We start from the raw sequence: 27,467 nt of genomic DNA, 5'->3' as shown, positions 1-27,467 counted from the left end.
CAGATATTTTGGAATTTTTCCCCCCCCCCCCCAAGTTTACAGATCGAAACCACTGATCCCTCTCACTTCATTATGAACATATAAATACCCCTGCTCTGACCTTGCGGGGGCGGGGTGGGGTTGTTTTTTTTGTACCCATCCAATAGTGGCCGTCCTCTTGTTCATGTTTTATTGAGTCTATCGATCACAGTTTCAGCTTCATGCCCTTTATTTTTTTTTCCCCTTGCCTCTGTCTTGTCTTACCTGACTCTTAATCACAGATACACACACACAGATCTTATCATCACACGACACACACAGACTAAGCGACGGTATTCGACACAAGCAAACAGACCAACGACAGTACAGACAGAGTTTGTTTTACTCTGTTTCAGCTTCTACCTTCTCCCTCTCGTCCAGACGTTTAAAATATGCGGCGTCACACAAATAACTTCTCGACTTCTTCGAAGAACCTGCACAATAACGTCAGTACCTATCACTACCTGTACCTACGACATGGCTTTTACTTCACAGCTCTGACTCCTACCGTTTATAATTTTTACTTTGAACACCAGATACAAACAGCATAAAGTTTCCTCGTCTGTTCCGGTCAATTTTACACTTGCAGTAACCTGTAGATTTCCTTTCTTTAGTGTCTTTTCTTCAGGAAATATATGGAGGAATATATGGAGCATTCATGTATTTTTGTTATTACGAATTTAAATCTCATCAATAATTATAATAGCGCCGATATTTAAACGTGGTAGCCTCCCAAGAGCGCAACTTAAGGCTTCATGAATTTAGTTTCACACATTCTCTAGCCACATTTTTTATTAAAAATAATGAATAGTGTATTTTTTATTTGAAAGTGAAGCGTAACGGCAACATAAAATGTATTTTTTTTTTTGTAATTTATTTTCTTCTTCTTGTTCAGTTCATACATTTTTTTTGTTCTTGACTCTCAAATAAGAAATCTAGCATGGATAACCGTCACCAATCTTAAGGCAGATTAAGGAAGTGTGTGATAAAGAAGCCTTTGCTGTGCCCCATTTATCAGAGTGGAGTGACGAACAGTAACAAAATATCCTGGATTCGCTCATTTGTAGGAAGGATTGTAGCAGCAATATTTATGGTTTGCAAAAAAAAAAGAACAAAAGTGACAAAATCAGAATCGTTAGAACCGAACGACAGTACAACGTTAAAAAAAAAAAAATCTGAAAAAATAATTCCTCCATACACTTCCTGTCACGAAGAACCCACGGTGTCTTACATCCCTCTTTGTAACACATTCATTATCCCATCCTTCTGCTTCCTTAAACTCTCACTTGCTTTACAGCAGAAATTCTTTATCAGCGTCCCCTGAGAAAACACATGCTAATCCCTCGCACTTCCCAAATAACTGCCTGTACGTACACACACACGCACGCACCTTTTCACATCCTTAGCGCCGAGCTTCTGACGTACTTTTACCCACAGTGCACAGAGCATCCTCATGACCTCTGTTTCACCTTTCCGTAACCCATCTTCACATTTCTGTTACCCTCTAGACACCATCACCGAAGCACCTCGTTCCAGTTAAGCTCCTTTAAAAACTCTTCCAGGAGCCCCAGCAGTGATCCACCTGACACAGCAAGCAAGCAGTTTTGTTTTGGTTCTATTAGATATTTACCCAAAGGAAAAAAATTGCTGAAATTAATTTTACCTAAACGCCCTTTGAGTTACCCAGTAGCACTCACAGTACTGACAGCTTGTATTTAGAATCCACAATTAATAATTATAGAACAGATCTGTCAAAGAGATTGCCTTTTGATGAGAAACCAATATCATCAATGACACAACAGTTACAATTACTACATTTTATATATTACTTTTGATTTTGAGGATTTGGATTTATCATGAGCTCCGAAATAAATACATTACCATATGTTTTTGATTTTGTTTTTTAAATTGCAGGAAGTATAATTCAAACACTTTACAGCTAAGTCCAAGGTTCATTTAGGGAGAAACCAACCATCATTTCAGCCAAAGTGAATTATTATTTGTCGTTGTGACACGGCACACTAATGCACACAACGGAATGTGACCTCTGCTTTTAACCCATCACCAAAGTGAGCAGGTGGTGCCATGGTCAGATCACCTCAGTGTCAACTTGGCAGCTGGTGGACTCGAACCTTAAACCTTCTGAACCAAATCCGCTTGCTTAACCGCCAAGCCACAACTGCCACCCCAATTTCCCCAACATTTTAAAAATTTTCCAAACCTTGACTCAAAAAGGTCTTCTGATTCTTCTGGGTTATAATTAAAGTAAACATTACATTTGACTTTGATGCATATTAGAATCACATATGGAGCCATCCAGGAACTGTATCTCACTCCCAAAAGTGCTTAAAATAGAATTTTCCCCCATTTCCTGACCATTGAAAACACTGCTCTGTCCCATCTGCTGCAGACGCCCCAACATGTGATGCATCTCTATTTAACCTCTGAGACTGCGCCCTCTCTCGCCCACGCTGCACCGAGCCCCCGTGTATGCGATGCTTAAAATGCAACCACACTCAGACCTGAGTGGTTAAGCTTGCTGATATCCTCAGATTAGCAAGTGCCCCAGCTGGGAGGCTCCTTTTCTTTTTGATGCTTGGCTTTAAACCTGCCTTCATGCTGACAGCAGATGTTGAGTGAAGTACTCGCTGTAATTCAGACCCACACCGGTCTTTAAAACCTGACCCACTTCTTCCTGTGCTGCCTTTAATGAGATGGTTCCATGTTACTACGGGGCAATTTGGTACAGGAGCGAGTGGTTCTCTCTCAGTCATTCACAGTGCTGTAAAAAAAAAAAAAAAAAAAAAAAAGGGAATATTTTTTGCTTATGATATGCCATTGCTTTTTGATACCTTTCAATAATAGCCTAGGTTAAGAGTTTAAAATGTTCCACCCTGGAACAAATGATTTTGAAGTGTGCAAGCAAGACTCTGTTTTGGGTTAGCACACTCTGAAGTTCGGTCAATGCCACTTATAACTTAGCTGTCATTTCAATTTTTGCTTTCAAATACTTACTAAACATTATTGTATTCTTTGTAATCAAATGGGTTTTATCCATGTCATCCCAAACACCCATTTTGCTCCTTCGATGGCCTGACCTGGGATTCCAGTAGATTTTTTCCTCTCTGAGCTGATTAATCTCACTTTGAGCTTTAGCCGACCTTCATGAATTGCTGAGCTGCTTGGCATGTGGTATCTGGAAGGCTGGCTGTGCCACAGTGATGCCACCTTAATGTCTAAAAAAAAAACAGGCCCCAGAGGTTAAGATGACGGTCAAGTCAACGCTGGGGAAATGCACCGGTGATGAATATACTGGGATTCAGGATGAGACATTTGGTTGATGTTTCAAAAAAGCTGATGTTGTCAGTGGTCCGGTAAGGAGAAGTGAAGCAGAAATATGAGTATATTGCTCAGAAAAAGGGTAAAAGACTTTAAAAACAAAAAAGAGTAGCAAAAAGTGAAAGGATTTCTGGGATTTCTTTCTATGACTAATGAGGGTGGACTCCACTCTCAGCCTTTGTGGACTGCTGGTGGACGCTGACCCTTTGACACTTAGCATCCCGCAGTGCACTTCTGGATTACGGTGGCCCACAGGAGGCATTCCCTTGACCTTGTCGTAGTAGAGTGAGTGACTGGATGTTGTCAGTGTCCCTACTGCCATCTTGTTGTCCCACCCTCATTCTCCTCTGCTATGAAGCATCGGCCTTGGGACCTTCTTTATGTCCATTCTTGGGAGAAGGTGAATCGGACGTCTTGATTGTTTTCCGAGGAGGGCTTACTGGTTCAGTGTTGAGCTCATGTAGTGACGGCTCCTTATACATTGCAACTGTGAAATAAATAGATGTTACTTGACAATTAGGGATGCAGTTAATGCAGCGCCAAGGTTTCCACACCGACTTCCATATTAGTTAATATGGGATTCCTTCTCATAGGGGTTACTACCACTAATTCTAATCATCCACTACTATTGACGCACTAATCTACTAAAATCCACTGTTTACGGTTTCCCCATTCTTTGATGGTGTGCTGCTACTCTTGTTTGTAATTTTATCTAATCTTATTGTGTGCTATTCCTGTTTATTTACAGCTGTTGCTGCTTCTATCTATCTATCTATCTATCCATCCATCCATCCATTTTGTATCTGACTTAGTTCATTTAGCCCATCTCAAAGTGGATTAGTTAATTACTTTGTGGGGTGAACGCAAACCCGAAGCGAAACTAGTTTTGCCGCCCAGCGCCAGGGTCAAAACGGCAAAAGTCTAGATTTAACTGTGCTACCACTACTTTGGTAACAATTTAGGACAAAAGCTCTCACTGTAAACATAGTGGAAGTATGGCAGATATCAGTCAGTCACACAGTGTTTTTCTGGCTTCATCTTAAGTCTGCAGCGACTGCGACTAAAATGTCCTTGTCTGAAGGAAAAAAAAACACGTCATCCCCTCAGCACTTCCTCTTTTTAAATACCTTATCTGTCATTTCATTGACTGATATGAACTTTGCTGCATCGACAGAAAGTATACACACCATCTATAACTTTGGGCAGGAAGTGCGCCGCTCCCTTTGTCTTCTTCACCCTGTTGCCCTTCATGACTTGGCCGTCACGATTGATACCAATGTACCAGGACCGTCCTGACTGGGTCTGACGATACAGCATGGAGGAATACGTAACGTAGTAGTTCTCAAACACGCTTTCCTTGAATCTACATTCAGGAGTGAAGTTTTCCTAAAAAAAAAAACAAAAAAAACCCCACAAAGATATGTTAATACACGAAGAAAAATATGATACTAAATATACGAAACCCAAAGGAAAACAGAAAAGAACACACTGACACCTACGCTAACAATGTCAAATCCACAAATTTACATACTGTACATTTACATACTGTACATGTAAAGCATATATATATAATATATATATACACATATATATACATATATACACATATATATACATATATACACATATATACAGATATATGTATATATATATACATATATACACATATATATACATATATCTGTATATATGTGTATATATATATACACATATATATACATATATGTATGTGTGTGTGTATATATATATACATATATGTGTATATATGTATATATATAAGGGATGCACCAAAAATAAAATTGTTGGCCGAAACCGTAAACAGAAACACCGAAAGTTACTGTAATAATAGGTAATAAGAAATAGTCTGCATTTGGGTAAAAAGGAATAGAAGCGTGGTCCTTTTTAATTTATATATGACTTATAGTCTGTGATGTACCTCTGCATATATTCAATAAGAATAAGCTATGCTGTTCTTTTCTATAACTGCTGTATGTAATTTCAATAATTTCCAAGTCTTAACTCATTAAATCATTCTGGATTTTCTTTTTTTTTTTTCATCTCGGTATATTTTATGCCCTGTAATACATTAATACATTGGGTCCTTTTTTTTTTTTAAATTGTTTTTTGTTCACATCCTGCCTCCGCTGCTGCAACATTCCCCCGTTGCACGAAAAATAACTTCTTCTTTATCTCGTGTTTTTGCTGCATTGTTGTGAAACTATACTAAGCTGACACTTCCTAGGAATTATAATTAGTGTGCTATTCTTGTTGTGTTATTGTTGTTATTATCATACTGTTAAGGTGTTTTTTTGTCTGCATTGCCCTTTCCTAATGCTTTTCAATGCATAAATGCATTAACAACTGGCTTGCAATTATGATAACAGAGAAGAAGAATGTTTTGTTTTCCTGCTTCACAAGTGCACTTTATCTTGAATACCTCCCTCTGTAACCACATTAGCATCATTCACGAGAACCCAAACCTTTTGCAATAGTGAATATCGGTCTGCTAACAAAGGGTCTCTGATGTATTTCAACATGTGACATTGAACCACGTTTGGTCCATTTTCAGTATTACACCTGATACCGGTAAAACGCCTTGATAGGATGAAAAGCACAGCTTAGCTAGTTTTAGCTAAGACCTGTCGATTCATTGAGATGAATGAGCTTATTTTCTACATTTGTTTATACATGGAGATTATGTCACAGTACAGAAACAACACTAGTTAGTAACTGGACTTTTGTATTTTTTTTAATCTATTACAAAGTCTGGATCAGACTTTAAGATGTAAGTTACTGCACTTGAATGGTGTAAGTGAAAATAAGGAGTTCCTCAAAGTCCAGTATGTGGTACCGTCTTATTCCCTTTATACATGCGGATTTAGAAGGAAGAGATCCCCCTAATCATGGGTCATTGCTCACACATGGAGGCACTGTCCGGGGCTGAATTTAAACTCAGGACTTGATGTCCTTACTTCATTCACTTTGCACACTGTTTATTCCCTACAAAATGGCACCCTCATGTCAATAACAAAAATGAGGCTTCACCCCTGAAAGAAAATCTCCCACTACCATCGCCCACTGCATCGCAAAGTTATTTTAGTATCTTCTGACAGGTGTGATATCTTCTGCTGAGCTAACACAAAGAGGATGGGATCGATAGATGATCTGCTCCATTCATTATTAATCAGGCCAGAGAGCAGGCGGTGTGGAAAGTGTGGGAGACAGAAGGGGAACTGAAGAAGAGACGGGAGATCACTCGGAGAGGACAGAGAGGTTGCCCGGTTATAAAATAGATTAGAACGAAAAGGATAAGGAGAGTCCGACATCTTTGCACATCCCCAAGGGCTGAAGCATTCAGCTAACAAGGATCCCCGGATCCCGTCGGTCAAATGAAATATCCTTCCGATCAAAAACTCAGAAATGACACCAGCGATTGCCCCTCCTATATTACCCTTCATAATTAGTCTCCTAAAATGTTGGTGACGTTAGAGTCCCAATCCTTCAAGGTAGTCTCTAAGGGTCTTGAGAAAAAAAAAATGATGGTAAGAAAAGGGTAACAGACTGACATCAATGTCCCTATAATAGAGTGAGTTACCGTAATGACTGAAGACAATGGCCATTTCACCTGCCCCGACATGAAGGCAGTGTTATTCTGTAGCCAACCCATCTTCTTTAATGACCTTGGGGTAACCCCAGCTGAACTACAGAGACAAACCCCGGATGAGGGACATAAATCAAACGGAAGCATTTAACTGTCAAACCGAATGACTGCACATTATGCGTTGAACGTTGCGCATTTAAAAGAGTGACTGTTGAATAACTCCCCCCCCCCTCCCCGCAAAATTGCGGAAACTAAAATAAAATCCCTTTTTCTCGACCATGACATATTGAAAGGCTTGGGTGCCTTACATAACAAGCATCTCAAGCCAAAATGAATTTAAATCAAAGCCTAGGAGAAAGGCAATACGTAGTGTCCGTGATGAGAATTCCCAAGACGGGAAGAACCTTTTTAAAATGCAGAGCACAATTTCAGCGTCTCCACCGCCTGCACTTTACCTCTATCTCCGACTTTCATGACTGATTTCATCTGTGCTACCTGAGTCAGGAAGCTCCTCCTTGCCAACGTGTACTTCGATTGTACTTACTACCACCGGACAGTAGAGTAGATATAATACACTGGCCTGTTGTATTTGAACAGTTTAAACTCGGGTTTGTTATTGTTCCATCTCAGGGTATAAAATATATTTCAGTAGCACTGATTACCGAATAATTTGACCTTTAATTATTCTAGGACACGCCGCACTGAGATCAATTGCCTATCCTTATTGGTGCATTTTAAGTCATTTATCTAAATGACGTGTAGCACTTGATGAGCTTTCTGTTGCTTTCGCTAATTAATATTATTTTTTTCTGATCTGCTTTATTTTTGTCTAGAAATAAATCTCTCTTGCTGTGCTTTCCCCCTGCTCTCATTCCCATCATTCAATAATAATATATTGCATTAGGACATTTATTTTAAATTGTTTTAAATTTTGTTTTCGAGGATAAGCAATTTTAGTCACTTAAATTGTCCAAAACGAGTTGAGATACCTTTTGCGTTTTGATAACCTGAGAGTAATAGGACTGCACTTTGAAATGTTTGAAACGGAACTTGAAGAAGACAACATTTCTTTTGCAGATGAAGAGTCAAAAGACGCCCAATAATTTGAGTCTAAATTGGTCATGGGTGTTAAGGACAAAGCCATATGTAAGACGTGCAGTATCACGCTACATTTAATACCACAAACTCCTGCCATCACTTAAGCCAGTAATTCTCAAATAGTGGGGTGGGAACCCCTGGGGGGCCATGGTGAGGTGTCACTGGGGGGCGTGAGAGGGAGAATACTCTCAACCTGGCTATGTGTTTCCGACTTTAAAAAATATGAGTAGACTTGCTTTGAATAAATTGAACGCAAAAGTGAAACTTTGCTGAAAGACACGGAAATCAGCAGCAAGAGTGACTTTCACAGATTGGATTTATACATTTTAATTGTAATACGCTTATGTAATTCCTCAAATGTGGTGTTTAAACTCGGGTTTGTTATTGTTCCATATCAGGGTATAAAATATATTTTAGTAGCACTGATTACCGAATGATTTGACCTTTAATTATTCCAGGACACGCCGCACTGAGATCAACTGCCTATCCTTATTGGTGCATTTTAAGTCATTTATCTAAATGACGTGTAGCACTTGATGAGCTTTCTGTTGCTTTCGCTAATTAATATTATTTTTTTCTGATCTGCTTTATTTTTGTCTAGAAATAAATCTCTCTTGCTGTGCTTTCCCCCTGCTCTCATTCCCATCATTCAATAATAATATATTGCATTAGGACATTAATTTTAAATTGTTTTCTTTTGTTTTCCAGGATAAGCAATTTCAGTCACTTAAATTGTCCAAAACGATTTGAGATACCTTTTGCGTTTTGATAACTTGAGAGTAATAGGACTGCACTTAAGCCAGTAATTCTCAAATAGTGGGGCGGGAACCCCGGGGGGGCATGGTAAGGTGTCACCGGGGGGGAAGAAAGGGAGAATACTCTCAACCTGGCTGTGTGTTTCCGACTTTAAAAAATATGAGTAGACTTGCTTTGAATAAATTGAACGCAAAAGTGAAACTTTGCTGAAAGACACGGAAATCAGCAGCAAGAGTGACTTTCACAGATTGGATTTATAGATTTTAATTGTAATACACATATGTAATTCCTCAAATGTAAATTAGTTTAGGCCAGTGGTTCCCAAAATTTCTCTGATGGGCCCCCTTTGGTTCATTAGAAAATATTTGCAGGCTCCACTGAAAAAAAAAAAAATAGACAGTTTGTTTTCAGAAATGAGCGAGGGCAAAAACAGCAATAATTGTGGCCTTCTCTGCAATATTATTACCAAATATTAATTTCACTCCATCCACGCCTCCCCTGCAATGGCATTGCCCCCCCTCCCAGGGGCACGCCCCCCACTTTGAGAACCTCTGGTTTAGACATTGACTTATCTTATCTTAACGTATTAATGTCTTATGGAATTGAATTGACGGGCCTTAAATTACATCATGATTTAGTTCTGTGCAGCATACGTACCGACGTGTAGAGATATCCGTCACTGTTCATGGCCAGGTAGAAGCCTGTCTTTGAGCCCTGAATGGCCACGATCCGCAGTCCCACTGGAATCAGGTTAAACTGTGCTGAATTGAGAGGTGACGAATGTGGAGAGGAAGGAAGAACACGTATGAATGAAGGAAGAGAGAGACCCCGTTGCTGTGACTTGTTGGTGTTGGTGTTTATGTTTGCGTAAACACAATGTCATGTCACCTTCACTCTACTCATGTACTGCCTCAAAACCCTGACGGTAGCAACATGTTCTGTCACAACAAACAGAGCTTGGAGCAAAGGCAGGAACGTGCAGTACCTCCATTTGTTCACACTCTTGTCATGGATCATTGTAAAGGTTGTTAAAACGAATAGTTATTATAATACATATACTATAAGTATAAGTACATTTTAACTTAAGTCTTTTACTTTTGCTACACTGTGAAAGAACCCATTACTGGGGGGAAAAATGAAATGTGTTGAATTTGAATTGTCAATTAAAAACAACTAGTTACTGATTGGATGTAGGACTCGTCCTTTGGTACATCAAGTAATTTGAAGTAACCAAGTAACTTTTACTCAAGTGAATGTTTATTTGGTACATCAAGTAATTTGAAGTAACAAAGTAACTTTTACTTTTACTCAAGTGAATGTTTCGATGGTATTTTTTACTTTTACTTTAGTAATTAAGTAAAGATACTTTTACTTAATTACATTCCGTTTAGTGCTCTATACTCCCACCTCTGCCTGCATCTATATACGCCTTGGCCCACCATGACTATCTTGTCAGTCCATAGCTTTCACTTTTTTGGAAAACTTTAAAAAAATACGCAGCACTGCAGACCAGGAAGTCGAAAAGCTGCCATTGTGGAGATGTTCTGTCCCAGTTATCTACCCATCACTATTAAATTCACTGAAATCCTTGCTTGTCAATGTTCCCATGGAGTGCCACGATAAAGAGGTAATCATTCACTTCACCTGTCAGTGGTAATAGTTTTATGACTGCATATCATTTGCAGTTTAAAGGTGAACAGGTTTTAATATTTAAATGAATAGTTAATAAGAAATAATACTGTTTCTTAAACTCTAAGGTTGTACTGAACCTTATTTACAACTGCTTTTTAGACACACCTTTAACTTTAGAAGGCAGTTTGGTCAAGTCATTATCATTAGTTTTAAAGGATATGCCTGTGGCAATATCCTTATGCGATATGTCGACACCACTTCCGAATTTTGGCGAGTGCATATATTACGCTGACAGGTTTACTGGGATTTTGAAGCATTGTTATTTCCCACATAAATTATAACAAACATGACAGATGCCAGAATCCCACAGTGTGCCGTGTCTGTTTAGCTCAATCAATCTTTGAGTCTTTGCTCCCAGTGAGAATATTAGCTTGCTCACAGATGGGCTTCTTTTTTTTTTTTTTTTTAACTCAGTTCCTGTAACCGGTGCTGTCGTTGACACTGTAAATAATTGGGTTAAAATTGTACATCACGACTATAAACAAATCCAGTGAGGTATAGACACAAACTACATCCACTCACAAAATGTGCTGCTTTCATCCCTTGTGCTGTCCATGGTGCCGTCAGGCTGCATCTGCAGGTAGTATCCATGTTGGCTGTACAGCCGTGTAACGATGCCTTTCAGCTGTGGTTCTGCAGGGAGGCACAGCAAAACAACATCCTATTTGACAGGTGCATTTGTCGGAAGCGGTTAGCATTGCAGTTAGCATGAGCCCTGCTGATTTATGTTAATAATTTGGAAAAAGGAACGGTCGGTCCAATGTGACCATTTCTCAAGACCTTGTGTATATGTTAACTTAGATCCATTTTCATTCATTATAAAAACTTTTTTTTTTTTCTTATTTGGATAGACGACAATGTTTGATAACTGAAGCTACTAATTAACAAAAGAATCAGTATGGAGCACTAATAACCCAGCAGAGCTTTCTTTCTCTCCGCTACTAATTAACAAAAGAATCAGTATGAAGCACTAATAACCCAGCAGAGCGCACTGCTCTCTGTAATCCTCCTGTAATGGGTGCAGGTATACGAGAGTACTTTGAGTTACTATATGTCAGCCAATTAAAATAAGTCAATAAAAGTCCAAACAATCAAATAAAAAACATTAAAATGTGAACTGAAGTCTTCACAACAATTTTTTTTCTCCATTTTGTCCTTTACTATTTAATCAAAAAACATCGTGCTTTTGTTAGTTCTGCATCAAAACATTTGTGACTCACAAATAATAGTGAGAACAAATCCAAGTCATGTGACACTAGTGACTTTATACTCAGCAGAATAGAACCATAAGAAAGTAATTATCATCGAGTAGATGCTCGAATCTGATAGTAGAAGAAATAATTGATGTATCAGTTATCAATCAATCAATCAATAATTATATTATTGTATAATTTTAAATATCCATTTCAAATTGGGATGTTTGAATTCAATTACCTGAAATCCTTTCTAAGTCCATTTAAAACTGACAAAAATTCCACGTATTCTGATTTTGTACAAAACTGTTGCCTTTTTTAAACCTAGTATTCAAAGTGTTGATCATAGGAAACTCAAATGTTGCACCTAGGCACAATTTTTTAAATTTCTTTTTATCTCCGAACCCTTTATGGATGAAATTTAAATAAAAACGAAATAACAAATCCATTATGTTTATGAAGACCATGATGCAATACAATGAACACTTTGGTAACGCATTGGGACGAATGGAGAAGAGCTCCGGTAAGAACGATTAACATTGGTTAATCGGGTAGGTTGATCACTTCAGAAGCAGAGCCACAGCTGTGGCACATGATACAAGAATATTTCTTTGGGCTCGTGTGCAATGGCATTACAGCTAACAGAGTTTTAATTGTATGTATTTATTGGAGAATTGCACATTATTTTCCTCATTCTTACAACTGTTTCCGCGCCCGTATTGGAGAATCAAACCTTAAAACTGTTCCAAAAGAGATTGATGCATTTTTTCAATCACTGGAAATTCTGGAGATGCTTTCAGTCGACTAAGTCTACCATAGATTTACCTGACTGAAACAGTACTGTTCTCTTGGACATGTCAAGTCTGTGTTTGAAGACTGCCGTTTGAATTTCCTGCAATTTTCAGCCTGCTGTGCACTACACGCCGAGTATATTTTTTAAGCGAGAGGTAGGGGGCAGCAGTGAATAAAGCCATATGTGAGGGTTGTTTCCAGCTAAATAAAAGATTCAAACTGACTGGCTGAATGTTTCATGAGCGGAGTCCCTGCAGCCTACTTTGCCTTAATTTCAGAAACAGACAGAATCCCTGCAGCGGCTCTAAGACGTCACAGCGATTCACTTAGTCATGGTCAGGCCCAGTGAAGTGACCAGTCCTCCTCAATGCAGCACTAATCTAGGACATAAAACATGGATGAAGGAGCAGTTAATAAAACATTCCCATGAGACCTACAGGCCATCTAGGAGTTTCCCGCTCCTAAACTGCAGCCATGCCCTCGTGCACAGTCTCTGGGGAAAGACCCAGGGCTCTGTGCAATCTGCTTCTCTTCTTGGGATGAGAGCAGAGAGCAGGAGGAAGCAGAAGAGGATGCAAGAACAAGATTTGTAGGTCTATTTCCCACAGGAAGTGTGCCAGGGTGAAAACATTAGTGAAATCGTGACCTACTCCCCTTCCTACATGCGTACATCTGCTTCTCTCAGTGTGTTTCCCAAACAGAATTCCCTCTTCTCTCAACTTCTGCTTGATCTTTTTTTTTTTTAATTCTTTGAATTACACGCGCTTTCATCCTACCTTATAACCTCATATAGCATCCCATCAGAGCAGGAAGGCTGTGATTACTTATCCCGGCCGGATGCAAAAGAGAGGGATGTGAGTAAAAGAGGTGAAGAAAGGAAAGTGGGAGGACCAGGGATGGGAGCAGTGAGCAAAGGAGGACAACAAAAGAGCAGTGGATAGGGATGCCACGATAATTCGATATCACATTTAGATGTTGAGTTAAGATATTAAGCGCTACGATTAATTATTCGAAACGTTTCCTGAAAAATATTAGGCTAGTTAAAAGCAACTCAAACGGAACAGAAAAAAGTTACACAACACCCACGGATGCTGTTGTGCATGATGGTTTGCCAGCATGTAAAGTAGGGTTGCTCGATCCCCGGTCTGGGGACTGGTGCCGGTACGTGGGTTATTTGGGACCGGGACACAGTGGAAAAAATGTACTTCAGTTTTACTAAATTACTCAAAAAGAATCCAGTCATATCCCTTTATTTATTAAACGACGCACTTTTCTCAACAGTAACAGGTGTTGCTGTCCTTTCTTGTAAATAATCAATGGCACATTTATTTTTCCATTAGCATTTGCCTAGGATACATTTTATTTTTATTATTAATTATTTTTAATCGGTCGGCCGATATTATTGACATCCCTAAAATTAATATCATTATATAAATTAATATGAAGTGGCTTATCAGAAAAAGTAATTAAATCTGTTTTTTTTTTTCATATCCCTCCTTTCTTCACAAGAGGCCTCTATGTTTTAAAGTAGATCTTCGTGCAGGAGAGGGCTTGGTATAGTTAGTGCACATGTGTCAAACTCATGGCTCGGGGGCCAAATGCGGCCCGCATCTTAACCTAAGAAATTAAAGTTTTTTTTGTTACATAGCAATGAACAAGATTTGTAGCTTGAATAAATAATAATCAAGTGAAGAAACACGTATTAGTCTGTTATGGAGTAATTACAGCTATACCAGCGGTCCCCAAACTTTTTTGTTCCAAGGACTAGTCAGCCAGTACCACCCGTTTATACAGAGCAGTAACAAGGTGCTAAGCATTGCAAGACCATTAAATTTTCAAAATAAAACATCTTTTTGTATCAGAGTCTAAATGACATTATTTTAAAAAGATTGCCAGATTATCTTTAAATAAAGAAGGCAAGTTGATATGACTAGATTTTTTTAGGTACCAAATGACCTTTGGACTGGTACTGGTCCGCGGACCAGGGGTTGGGTACCCCTGATCTATACAGTCTTCCATTTACAACTGAACCTTCAAGGGGAACTGTGACACCCCTGAGTTTATCCCATACAAATCTTTCCTTTTTTTTTAACCTCTGTTAATGTTCTGTCCCATGTCTGACCAACATCAACATCACCCCCCCGACGTTTCCACTGGGGCTGTTCTGTGAAAACCCCCCGTTCAAAACTGCGAGCAGCGCGAGCGTCAAATCATTACACTTGCCAGCGCGTTTTGCTTATTAAATTGGGCCTCTCTCTAGCCTCAGCAGTAAGTGCGGCGCAGTCCACACAGGGATGCCCCTCATCAATTTACACTTGATGTTGATAATCATTTTCGAAAATACCAGAGGGAGACTTGAGCCGAGTCCCGGAGTCAAAACCATTCACACAGCAATTATGCATGTGTCTGTGCAAATGAGGTCAGTGCACATAAGAACCTGTGGTAATCACATCATGCATCACGGCTGCTATCAAGGACATTTAAACCCTTCGCTGCGGCGTAATTGCTCTGAAAAATAAGCAGCGGGTGCGGCGTATTGGCTGTGAAAAAGAGGGGGGGGTGGGGGGGGGGGGAAGCGGGTGGGAGGGGGGGGGTTATTACTAATCAGTGCAGTGTATGGCTATAAGTGTTGCTTCTCATTATCTCTCTGTGTGTTTATCCGAATCTACTAGAGACTGGAGGACCTGCATGATTGTGCAGCCAAGGGCATTTCTCCCTCTGCTTTGACCAAATTGAACAACGGGGGGGGGGTTTACATGTGGCCGTCACCCGCAGTCCATTCTCGTACCGCTGCCGTCTTTCGTACTCAGCTGCTGTCCGTTTGAGTACGCCTCAGCTCTCACTCCTCGTGCATGCATGCATGCATGCTTGCGCACATACATATACGCTACACTATATGTGCACCGCATCATGCGTGCAGGAAAGTGGGATTGTGTCTCCTGTGTGTTGTTTCACTGTGCTTCTAATAAAACGTACTCATGATTCCTTTTTTTTTTTTTTTTTTTTGTTCTTCATCCATAACTAGGCCATGAGCTCCACAGTGCTGCTAGTAATTATCAATCTTGTGGGATGGAAGAGAGGGAAGCAGCGAAGAACAAATGAATTAATAAAAGCTGATTTGTTAACAATCCAGCGCCAACAATGAAGGATGAAGGACTTTTCAGTAAAAAAAAAAGGGATAGAGAGAGAGAGCCAATGAAGGGGGTTAGATAGAGGGTGCTACAGAGGAATGACGTTAAGATTTTAAATGTAAATGTGACAAGTTTCCAACTAGCAATTTTGCTCACACATTGATTGGAATGGTGGTTGCCTTGAAGCAAGATTTTCGATTGATTCTTTCATGTTCTCTCCTTGTGTTGACTGGACTTCCCTAAATTGGCCATTGCTATGATATTTAAGTGTGAGTGCTTGATTTTCTCTATATTTGAAAAGAAACCAAGAAACTCTTCTAACTACCAGGTAGCTCAGGACATAGTGTAAAAGGTCAGAACCGCCTGCTATCTAAGGAGACCAGAAGCATCACCCATCTCAGAGGTGTTGTTAAATAAATACTTTGGAATATGTTCAACACTTTAATCAGTCAGTAAGGTGTGTACCGCATGCTCCTCCTCGATATTTCCTGCACTACTGGTTGTCCTTATGTAGAGCGTACTTGAGGGTTCATGACCTTTGGTGTTTGTGGCCTAATCTTTTCAACTTAACTTTTTAAACTCTAATAACAATAAAATAACATGAGCTGAGGCAAACAGGACCCACAGTGGCCTCTGGCTATATAGCTTTTCTGTCATGCCCCCCCCTTGGGGACAGAAATGTTTTCACGCCCACCCCCTTCTGGCTATATAGCTTCATTAGCATTTGGCAGGAGCATGTCAGTGGCAGTTAATAACGTCCTGAGTATCAAGGTGTTGAGTGATGCAGGGCTTCGTCAATAATAATGTATGTTTAGTGTATGGCACTGCGGGGTTAAAATAAGTATATATTGAAGTACGAAGACGGAAAAAACACAGATTTTATTTAGTGGTCAGGATTTTCTGTGAAAAACTACACTCAAGATAAATAGTTTACCTTTATTTGTATATGACTTTTTATATATTTTAGTTTATATTTATGTATATTTTGAGTTAAATAGATGGAAGTGAGGCAAATGTCACTGTGATTCTAATGTCATGAGTTAATTAATAAATCTATACATTAACACTGTCATAAACATAAACTTTTTTTTTTTGCCCTTTAAAAATGTTGTAATATTTTACATATAGCAACTTCAACATACCAGTTACTGCAATACCTCAAATACATCTCATAGGACAAGGGGTGTAAAACATAGGGCCCGTGGGCCAAAACTGGCACGCTTGATAAAGTTCATAAGAAAATGCACAAGTGCATCATGTTTGTGATGTTTCCTCAAATTATATTTCATTAAATATGAAGATTGTCTAATAAAATTGTACTTAGTTGCATGGAAACAAAGGAGAAGAACAAGGACTTAATGTTATGTATAGGTAATTATGTTAGTAATGTACCGGTCCTCCCCGCTTGACATCTTATCAGGCTGTATGTGGTCCCTGAACCAAGATGAGTTTGACACCCCTGTCATAGAATGAAAGCTCTTTCACATGGTCCTGATCTGTGTCAAGTTGCGTACTGTGAAACATTCACCTGAGACTAAACTGCACAGGAACAATGAAAGCCTGTACTGAAGTGTTTTTTCCCCCTGTATAAACCTTCTGATTCTGTTGCAAAGAAAAATCTCCCCACATTGATATGAAAGAAAAAACTAAATCCATGGGGAGTGTTACTTTAAATACCTGGCACTCGGACAGAAGAGTGATATCCTGCCAAACATGTTTTTGAATTGAAAGTTTACCTAACTTCTGTGAGTGAGAGATATTTTTTTTACATGTACATAATCCAATGCTGGAAGCAAACCCCGTCGGTCTTGTCTTTGCAAATGCAAAAAAAGTCAAGTTTCAATGAAGAGGCATGCCAACTGTATACAATTGATGTTGGTATATTTAAACTGCAGTGTAAGTTGAGTGTGGGAGGGAAGATTGCAGAAAAGGAGGATTACATCTCTCTGTCCTCCCCATCACTGAAATCATATTGATATTGATACTTGTAAAAGATATTCCTTTCTTTCTTACTTTTTTTGCAGGTTACTTTCACCGTATAGAAATTTGATATTGACCTTGGATGAATACCTAATGGACCGATAGCACCTGAAAAATGTAATGATTCTACGGAGAGCTGTGAATACACAGAGATAAAGTTCGGAAATAACAGTCTCTCGCAGCATTCAACTGACGTCATCATTATTATTCTGGACCAAATATCACTGGCAGGTTGTCGTTTCGGATTCATCTGCCACCAAACAAAATCATTGTGTCCAAAAGAGCTTTTGTCAAAGCCAACATTCACAGGGGGAAGTTAAAATCCAGATGCTATATCTAGAGGTGCACCGATTTCTGAGGACAATTTCAATACTGATTTTTGACGATTCCGATTTCCTTCAATTGACAGCCAAACAAATAAAAAAATCTTCAGCTCAAAATGTTATTCTAATAATAATTATATAATGTTAATAATTAGGAAGGGTTTACCACAAACTGCACTCAGTGGCAGGTTCACTCTTCAGGTCATCTCCTACAAAATGACTGGAATGTAGGGATGTCCAATAATATCGGCCGACCGTTATTATTGGATTGGATTTCAGTAATATTAATGAAAAGCCAATAACGCAATGCCTGGGATTTGCCAAATGACATGTGCCCTAAAAATCGTTTTGGGGATAAATGGCTGTATATTAAACCGAAGCTCACTAGATGGCAGCATTGCAGCTCATTTAATTAATCGCATACTCATACAGTGGTTTGTACAGATAAATAAATGAATATTACCAGGCCAATATCGTTATCGGTTGATATCGGAAATCAAGTGTTTGGACAATATCGGTATATCGGGTATCGGCAAAAGTTAATAACAGTCATCCCTGCTGTAATGATGTACCAAATCAGGGGTATCAGCTTCCTCTCCTGTTCTGACACAGAACGCATGTGCTAAACGGTTAGCTGCAAAATCAGAGAAAACAGAAACTTTAACCACTACGCTGAGCATTTTTTTCCTTTTTCTTTTCACAAAACTAAAAAAACATTTCAAAGTTGTAACTTGCGAAAGGCTTTGCTCAAGTTCTACCAAGAATGGAAACACAGCCTGTATATAAAATATACATTTTTGTATTATTTTAATAAGGATTTATTTGTGGCAAATATACCTACTTCTGTGTTCTGTGCAGATGAACTGCTAGGCAGAAGGAAATGGTCATTGCTGCAGTGACCTTGTACAGAAAAAAACCCCCAAAAGACAAAGAATGTATCCTGTTCTTTAAATAACGTGGATGCACACAGCCATGTCCTTGATATTGGAGTGGCCTACTTCATGGTTGTTTTTTTTTCATTCATGCCCCTTTCCCTCACTTTGTTTCTCTCATTATTACCTCTGTAGGCGTCCTTCATCGTCATTCTCTTTTTCTCATTTGGGCTAAGTTCTATCTGCCCTTGTCACTGCTAAAGAGATGGCTCAGGTTCTTTGAAGTGTAGTTGTTTGAAGAACTGGTACACTGCCAAAACTGAAAGTCAATTTTTTTTTTTTTTTTTTTTTTTTGCTTACTGTCCACAACAAAGCCTATTGAGAAAAGCAGTGACATTACATGACTTTACATTGTTGTTAACCTGACTGAGTAATGATTTGTTTTTTATATTTGGTTAGTTGTTCAAAACCATAAAAATGTCCCATTGTTTTCACATAACGCATCTTTGACTTGAAGTGTTTAATTAAGGCTCATGCTGTGACTAAGGTCATGTTCACAATGCTAAGCTTTGAGTTAACTAACTAACGTTTTACTTAAGTAGGTGTACACACACTAAATTCAAAATCCAACTCCAATTTTAAAAATAACCATCGTACTGTATGTATGTCTAAAAACGGAACACTTGTAGTATCTAGTGTAAGAGAGACAATGAGACACCTTTCAAACTTTAGAAAAAGACTGGATATAGTTTACAAAGAATGTATTCCCTCTAAATTCTATTTTTCTCTTTCTAGATGAGACACCTTTCAAACTTTAGAAAAAGCCAATGGCCCATATTGTACCAACATTGCTATTGCAGTTTTCCCTCAAAGTCCTATTTTTATCTTTCTAGTGACACCTTTCAAACTTTAGAAAAAGACTGGATATAGTTTACAAAGAATGTATTCCCTCTAAATTCTATTTTTCTCTTTCTAGAATTGGCTGTTTTTGTCTTTTTTATAACTAAATTCAAAAACTAAAAAAATGCAAGAATGTAATAAAATTTCCAATTTAAAGTAATATTCCAATTAAAGTAGTGATAAGAAAATTCAGTTTGGCAAAATGACTCATGACAAAAAAAAGTCCATTACATTATTTTACAAAAAAGGAGATTCACTGTGTCACAGCTCCATCTTGATATCTTTTTAAAATCCTTAAAATTTTAACAATTTTAAAATACTTATTACTTATTTAGAATTTGAATTATATGTCCTTATTCCTGCAAAATCAAGTAAAAAGAGATTATAACATCTTGTTCAGAGAGCATTGTTTTCGACACAGACCCCTGCTGGAAAACAGACTAACTGCATCCAGGCCTGTATATCTGGTGTTGTACCTTTTACAAAACATAATTTCTAAACAAAGGAAAAAGTTAATGATTTAAGCCAACTGTTTTACTGTTGTACTTTTTATTTAGCCCTGTGGTTTCTCATCTTTTCTCTCCACACGCTACCATCTTCCCATTGAAACCATCATTCAGGTATTACATAAACTGTGGGCTTATGTCACACTGTTATTCGCAGAGCTATGCTAGCACTGACTTTCTGCAAACTAGGTAGTAAAACAGTAAAAAAACAGCATTATAACTACTGTATTTAACAAGAGACTTCGATAATAATGCAACTCATTGTTCAAGTCTTAATCATCTAAAAAATCTTTATCTTATTCATCTTAAATCTTATTTTGGTTCAGAACGTGCTCTCTAGTCTTTTATTTCTAACTGTGAAATCCAACTTCTCCGACTATTAAAAATGTCAGCTTGATATTGCGGCAGCCTGTGTTCCAAACAGTGATTTGGCACAGTTCTTTCCTCGGATCCACCAAGATTGAGTGTTGAGCATAAGGTGAATTTGGACCTAGGGGCCTACAGTACGTCATGACAGGCAAGACTCGCACCACTGCACCACCCTGACCCCGCACGTTGGGTTAAATGGTTCCGAATTAGTCGAAATGTTGTGCATTGTTGTGCAAGATCTGTTTAGTATTCTGAGAAAATTGGAAAAAAATACATTTTAGAGCAAAAGATCATGCATGAAATACATGATTACAAAACAGATACTTCTTTGACATTGGCCAGCTCTGGCATGTTAAGCAAGCAACAAATTCCCTTACTCCCCATGCGCTTCGGAAAGCAATCACTGCTCCCCAGGAATGGGTTGATGGGTTAAGTGCAGAGGACAAATGTTCTTTCTATGTATGTGTCTGTTGTATAATGACAATAAATGAGATTCTTCTTCTACGTCTATTATTCCTCCCAAAAGACAGACTGTGCTGTGGATCGGATTCACAGTTGCAAATCTGTGATGAATGACTATTTCGTAGCAGCATGAAAAAGTGGTAGAAAGAGTGGTAAAATGCTTAAGCCACACTGTTATGAAACAGTTTTTTTTTTTAAGTAAAACTACTCAGATCTTTTTTAAAGTCTGTATTTTTGCACAGATGCGAGCCTTGGTCCATACATTAGCCTGATTTTGTGTACATACATTTGTTCCACTCCTCTCCTCTCCTTCTCTCTCTCTCTCTCTCTCTCTCCATGACCCCTGTCACAATAAATAAGTTTCTGATTAGAAGCTACCTGACACTGCAATGTCTGATCAGGTGTTGTTGAGTAAGTGACTTTGCAGCCCTGATCTCTTGGGGTCAGCTAAATGCTATCCTCTGCTGGAGTTCTCCTTGTAATTCAGTCTGCTGCCCGCCGGCCCGGGCCAACCTTTGTGCGCCAACTGTCGCCCAGCCCCTCAGGTTCTCAACCCGAACACCGAAACGCCCATTGACTGCTACAATTAGTTTATATCCTCACCTTATATCAGTGCGATAGTTTCTAAATGACTCAGCCTTGTGTGGTTTTACTACATTGAAGCCCAGAAGTGTTAACGTAACGCTGTTTGTTTTTTGTTTTTTTCCTTGTTGAATTTTTTAGGATTTTAACGTCTACTGTGTATTGTTGTATCCTGTGTTAAGGTGCGTAACCTTTAATGCAGACGAAGGCATTAAAGATGGAGGAGGCAGGGGGTTCATCGGGTTTTATGAATAAGTCAGAGTCTAGCTTGAACAAACTGACAGGGAACTGTGGGGAGCACTACTACACGATGAGTGACAGAGATTTAAAATTAGAGAAATACTCCTAGTTAGCTTTACTTTTTTCATGGTCAAATGCAGTGGCCAAGGAAAGGGAATCTAACTGTCATTTATTTACTGAAAACACTGTTGTCTCCTCCTCTGTCTCTTTGAGTTACCGTCTTATGATGTGTAAAACAGCGCCCCTCTCTGTGTTATGTGTTGGGTGTGCGTTGGAAAAATAGTACTGCACTCTGTTGTCCTCAGAAATTTTCCCCAAGCCACCTACTGGTCAAAAGAGGCAGATAAAGATATTTTTCTTTAAATAACGTGTTTCTTATAGTAGGTTTCACTTGAAATTTAAGGTGTAATCCAGGGGTCCCAAACTCAAATGACCTGAGGGATACTCCTGTTATTATTTTAGGTATTAGTTTGGTTCGAGTGTAAAAAGAGTGTACAAATATTTTCATTATCATTCGGAAATGACCAACCGAAGCATTTTAACGAGCAAACCTACATAGCAATTAAAAAAAGAAATGAAAAAAAAAAAAACTTTTCCACAATGGCGAAATTTAATTATTAAACACCGGCGTAATCGCACAAAGCTAGAGCCATGGTGCTACTGTACTCCTCTTAGAGCACGACTTTACCGCCCCACCATAAAGGGGGGTGAGGTGCTTCCAATGGAATATGGCATGTATATGGACATAAGTGTACCACTGCTGTAATGCATGAACGATAACAAGCCTCCAGTCACTAGGTGGCAGCAACTCATACAGTGGTTTGTACAGATAAAAATATCCATGTTATCAATTTCTCACTAGTACTTCAATTTGCGGGGGTGTAAGTCAGGAAGGTATGGGGGGGCGTGAAAACATTTCCGTCCCCAAGGGAGGGCGTGACAGAAAAATAATTAAAAACCACTAATATAACATAATGCCTTACTTGCATGCATTCTAACTATGGAAGCACAGTGACGACTAAAATCCATCAACTCTATGATGCTACATTTTGTAACTCAATTATTTGAGTTATGTTTATATATGATTAATCAGATTAAAATATTTTAATCATTTGAGTTATTATTTAGTTTCTCATTATCATGAGACAGGCATTTAATTTTTTTTTTCCAAGTATAATTTATTTTCCCTTATTGCAAATATATCCCTGACAGTATAACCTTCTTAACTAAAGCATTAAAGAAATGCACTGACTTGCGAGCGTGTCAGAACAGGTTGTTTACGGTACAAAAAACCATGCTTACACATGTGGGCTTCCCTCCACAAGCATAAGCAGGTTTTATGTTCATCTCTGCACAATGGACTTTTGCTTTATAGCAGTAATAAATGTAGCTTGTGTGAGCAGATGTAATGTTTGTACCACAGAAAGAGCAGGCGTGGGTCCCTTATTGCAAATATATCCCTGACAGGATGAGCAGGTGTGGACAAAGTTTTTGACTCCGGGTCACAACTGTCCTAAAATTGAACAGTTATGCATAAAGGCTATTTTCTACACCATCTATTGGGGAAACGTGGGTATTGCAGGGAAAAGGCAAAAGTACAATGATAATATAAATAATTTATATCATTTGGAAAAATTTGGCGGGCTAGATTAAAAAGCTGAACGGGCCGCATCCGGCCCCCGGGCCTTAGTTTGCTCATGCCTGATTTGGGGTCTCATATTAACTTCTTCCTACATAGTTTTGCACTGTGCCTTAAGAAAAATTACGAAGACAGGGACACCACTGCACACTCCATACGAAAATCAAACAGGGTACCTTCCTGCTGTAAGGCAAAAGCACTAACCACTCTTCCACTGTGTGCCCCTATTGTCTTCCTTCTTGTCTACTACTGCTCTATTCTAGTTTATACTATTTTATTTATATGTAATATCCAGGTCTTACAAGAAAAGAAAATTAAATAAATAGGCCTTAACTTATATGTAAATGTTGCTTTATCCAAATCCATCTGCCCTTCAAGGTGGACGACATGGAGAAAGAAATGATTACTGCGATAAACAGCTGTCTAAGAAATTTTCAAGCAAGATCAATCAAGGGAGGCACCACACCAACATCTAGTAGTGAAGGATAAATTGGTTTCAACATAGGGTGAACAAAAATTAAAGTAATATAAGTTTAGGTTTATCTAAATTATTAGAGAAAGTAAAGCATGAGAAGTGACCATGATGATAACAGGGAACATGTGGAATATGGAGATAGAACACAAGACCGTGCACACAACAACGTATCCTTGGAAGTAAATAGAACCTAGTACCACCTGGGACCTGTTTAGACTCAGTAAACATTCTCTGTTTGGGAACTCACATAAAATTAAAAAAAAAACGTGTTTTGTTCCCAATATTCTCCTGGCTTCTCCTGACCTGAGACCAATGGCCGAGAACCTCTTCTACTTTACCTTTACTCATTCTCATATTTTCTTGTTTGGCAGACCTTCATTTGTCTCTTTGTCACATACCAGAGTGAACTGAACTGAACCCTCATTCAAACTCATTTGAACCTAACCAAACTACATTTCATCTCCTTAAAAAGATTACATGATCAAACGTGTGTTTAATAAGTAACTGTTCGGTTTATGTCAATTCGATTGGTTGGAAATAATAATATTTTTGCATTTTTCTATTGTATTTTTCTGTTCATTTGAGTGTTGGTGGCCAAGTAGTAAACTAATCGTGGTACCTCCAGATTGAATAGAAACACTATATGCAACTAGCAAATGGATTGTTGTCCAGACTATAATTCGCGTTTGTTTTTCATCCTTTGGCTGGGTTTGCGACTTATATTTAGATGCGACTTATATATTTAAATATATACTTTCACATGTTTGTTATTATCACACTGACAGCCGCTAGAGGGCACTGGTGAGACCTATGCTCTGGATCAACTTATATATATATTTTTTATCTTCTCCTTTAAGCAACCTATAGTCCGGAAAATAGGGTAGTTATCTGCCTAGCACCCAATACTTGTGTTGTCAGGCATTCCAGCTAAACAACAATATGGTTGAACCTTACACGGCTACTTAACGCAGTTAGCATTCACCAGTACAGAGGAAGCTATAAAAAAGAGAAAAAAATCTGTATCTGAATTCCTTCAACGAATTCCTCTCAAATTTTTGATTCTGATCAAATGAAATGTAACACGGCTCAGTACTACTCTAGGACGTGATGATAAAACGTATCAAAAATACCAAGTGAGACATGTCCTAACATAGGTCAGGTATTAAAGCCAGACACTTGTTCAAAACTTTTAAGTAAAACTACGACTCACCCGGTTTCTTTTCAATTTGACTTTTCCGACCTCCACACAGACGTACTTTGGAGATCAGGACCAAAATCTGTTTCTGGCACAAAGACTTGTTGCTTTTAGGACAAGGCCGGCGCTTGTTGGCGACTGGTCGGTTGGCATGGTCTTCTTTGACTGCCCGTTTCTGTCTGATGAGAGTGCTGGCGAGAGCTGCCATCTTCCACCCCCCTCACAGCTTTTGGAGGGGGGCGCCTTCCTTCCTTCTCAGTGCCCCCTTTGCTGGTCTGGCTCTGGTGTTTCCTTTCAAAAACGAGACTAGGTCAGATGATTTTCTCCTAAAATCCCCACAGGGAAACTTGGACGTCTAAGTGGGTTAGCAGAGGAGAGTTTAGCGTGGGTGTTCCCTTTGAGAGGGACAAAGTGGAAGACATGTAACTTCACCTTAAGTTCAACAGAAAGCCTCCTCTCCACATTCCCAAAATAAGGATCCGGGTATAAAACAGAGCATGTAAAAAAAGTGTCACAGTCACATTTTCAACATGAAGTCCAGACCTAGAATATTCTAGCTTAAAATGTGGGGTAATTATGGTAATTTCTATGCCCCCTTAACCACTCACCATTCACCTTCGAACATGCAACCAAATAAGCAATTCCAAAGTGACGAATATCGGAGAAATAAGTAACCACTTGAGGAGACGATTACAGAGACGATTCGATTAGATAGTTTCGAGAGGCGGAACACTCTCGCTGAAGAAAAACGAAATCATTGTAGATGCTAGGACGCTTTTAAAATCACAGAAAGATGCGAAGTGTTTCTCGCCATCCCTGCTGTCCACGGAGGTCCAACTTTGCCCACCGTTCAAATGTGGCGGCGTGGAACAATGAGTGCAGAGTCCGGGCGGTAATCCCGCTGACTTTAATCCAGATGTAGGACTGGAGGCTGGATGTTGGCTCTCGATGAAGGAAAGAAGCCGGGAACGGTGCCGGAGACATGGACACGCGGGGACACCCTCACCTCTTCTGTTTCTTATGGCACGCTCCTTTTCCCACAGTCCTCCTCACCGAGTGTCCCTTCTACCTCCTCCTCTCCCTCCTCCTCCTCCAACTCCAGCATCCCCACCTCCTCCCCCCATCCAAAGTCAATGAGTGCTTGTGAGAGTAGGTGTGCGTGAATTCCAGCCGCCACCGTCAGTAGAGGTGACATTCATGCGAAAGAGTGAGCCAGTGGGTGGGGGGGAGGCGGAAGGCGGGAAGACTGTGATGCGCGAGTATGAGCGTGGTCCGAAAATGTGGGAGAGGGTATATTTTGTTATTTTACAACAACGACCTTCTCAATAAAAAGCTTCATCATTTTTGACTGAAGGGTGGGTGGAGAGAGGGAGAGAGAGAGGTAGGGAGCGAGAGAGAGAGAGAGAAAGAGAGAGAGACGCTGAGACAGAGTGTACTCAAGATGCAGAATGAGACAGTTCTGTCTCCTGTAGAGGAGACACCTATGTTCACCTAGGTACCACCTTCCTGTGTAACATAAATATACGTATACACAGAGAGAGAGAGAGAGAGCATATGATTATGTCTTCCCAGCATCTCTTTCTTTTTCTGTCCCACAGTTGTGCTTAATGCTTAAAGTGTGGCTCAGAAAATGTATTGTCTGACAATGGCAGCTGCAAGCTTATAACGATAACCCTGAAAGAACCAGAAGCTAAATCTGTCTTTGAATGCACTCACACTCACTCTCTATCTCTATCTCTCTCAAATTTTAATTGTCTATTCTCACTTCACTTTATATAATATTTTTCAACCCCATTAAAAAATAATTTTACAGAATAAGTAATGCATTTCTCAGAATACCTCTACTGACTGTCATGCCACCCACTTGGGTAGAAATGCGATAAATTATTGTCCTGATATGAATATATGAGATAATTGGTTTATAATGTACAAAAATAATGATTTAATGCGATTTATTTTCTACAGCCCAATTCATTTTTTTTTTCAAGGTTGTGGCAGAAGCCTATTCAAAGCAGTTATTGGATTGGAGACAAATCTCAGACCAATTTTTTTTCTATATGTTAGTAATATTATTCAAAGCAGTTATTGGATTGGAGACAAATTGCCAGTCTGTCTCAGACCAATTTAATGTTAGTAATATTATAGTGATGAAATTACAAATCAATTTACAAAAACACATAACATTTGAGAAGTACTGCATTAAGGTGAGAGTAAAAAGAGTTCATTGGCTTCTCCTACACCCACACTAATACATACTCCTTATTTTGTCAGATAACATGGAACTGTATGATTTAAAATATGGGT

The 27,467-nt window shown here is 39.0% G+C and overlaps 1 protein-coding gene across 2 annotated transcripts; it reads right to left on the bottom strand.

Moving 5' to 3' along the window:
• Positions 1-14: 14 nt before the first annotated feature.
• On the bottom strand, positions 15-26,353 carry fgf11b (fibroblast growth factor 11b). 2 transcript variants are annotated; one of them, XM_008332183.2, is made up of 6 exons: positions 25,772-26,353; positions 25,179-25,454; positions 11,027-11,137; positions 9,470-9,573; positions 4,545-4,743; positions 15-3,844 (listed from the first exon to the last, which is right to left on the bottom strand). In XM_008332183.2, the coding sequence occupies exons 2-6, from the start codon at positions 25,369-25,371 to the stop codon at positions 3,708-3,710; spliced, it is 744 nt and encodes a 247-aa protein (XP_008330405.1). In that variant the 5' UTR covers positions 25,372-25,454; positions 25,772-26,353; the 3' UTR covers positions 15-3,707. The 2 variants fall into 2 exon arrangements, with proteins under 2 accessions (XP_008330405.1, XP_008330404.1); XM_008332182.2 differs by having other exon boundaries at positions 26,011-26,353.
• Positions 26,354-27,467: the final 1,114 nt, after the last annotated feature.

Source organism: Cynoglossus semilaevis, chromosome 19 (genome assembly GCF_000523025.1).
Source record: "Cynoglossus semilaevis isolate Cse_v1.0 chromosome 19, Cse_v1.0, whole genome shotgun sequence".
Classification (NCBI taxonomy): domain Eukaryota; kingdom Metazoa; phylum Chordata; class Actinopteri; order Pleuronectiformes; family Cynoglossidae; genus Cynoglossus; species Cynoglossus semilaevis.
Note: the sequence above shows the minus strand (reverse complement) of the source record. Positions and strands in the feature narration are given on the sequence as shown.

Excerpts from the sequence above, each read along its gene's own strand:
- fgf11b (XM_008332183.2), bottom strand. The coding sequence starts at position 25,371 with ATGGCAGCTCTCGCCAGCACTCTCATCAGACAGAAACGGGCAGTCAAA. Across the intron at positions 11,138-25,178 it reads TCAAATTGAAAAGAAACCGG|AACCACAGCTGAAAGGCATC; the intron begins GTGAGTCGTAGT and ends GCCTCCCTGCAG. Across the intron at positions 3,845-4,544 it reads CCTGCCCAAAGTTATAGATG|TTGCAATGTATAAGGAGCCG; the intron begins GTGTGTATACTT and ends TTTATTTCACAG.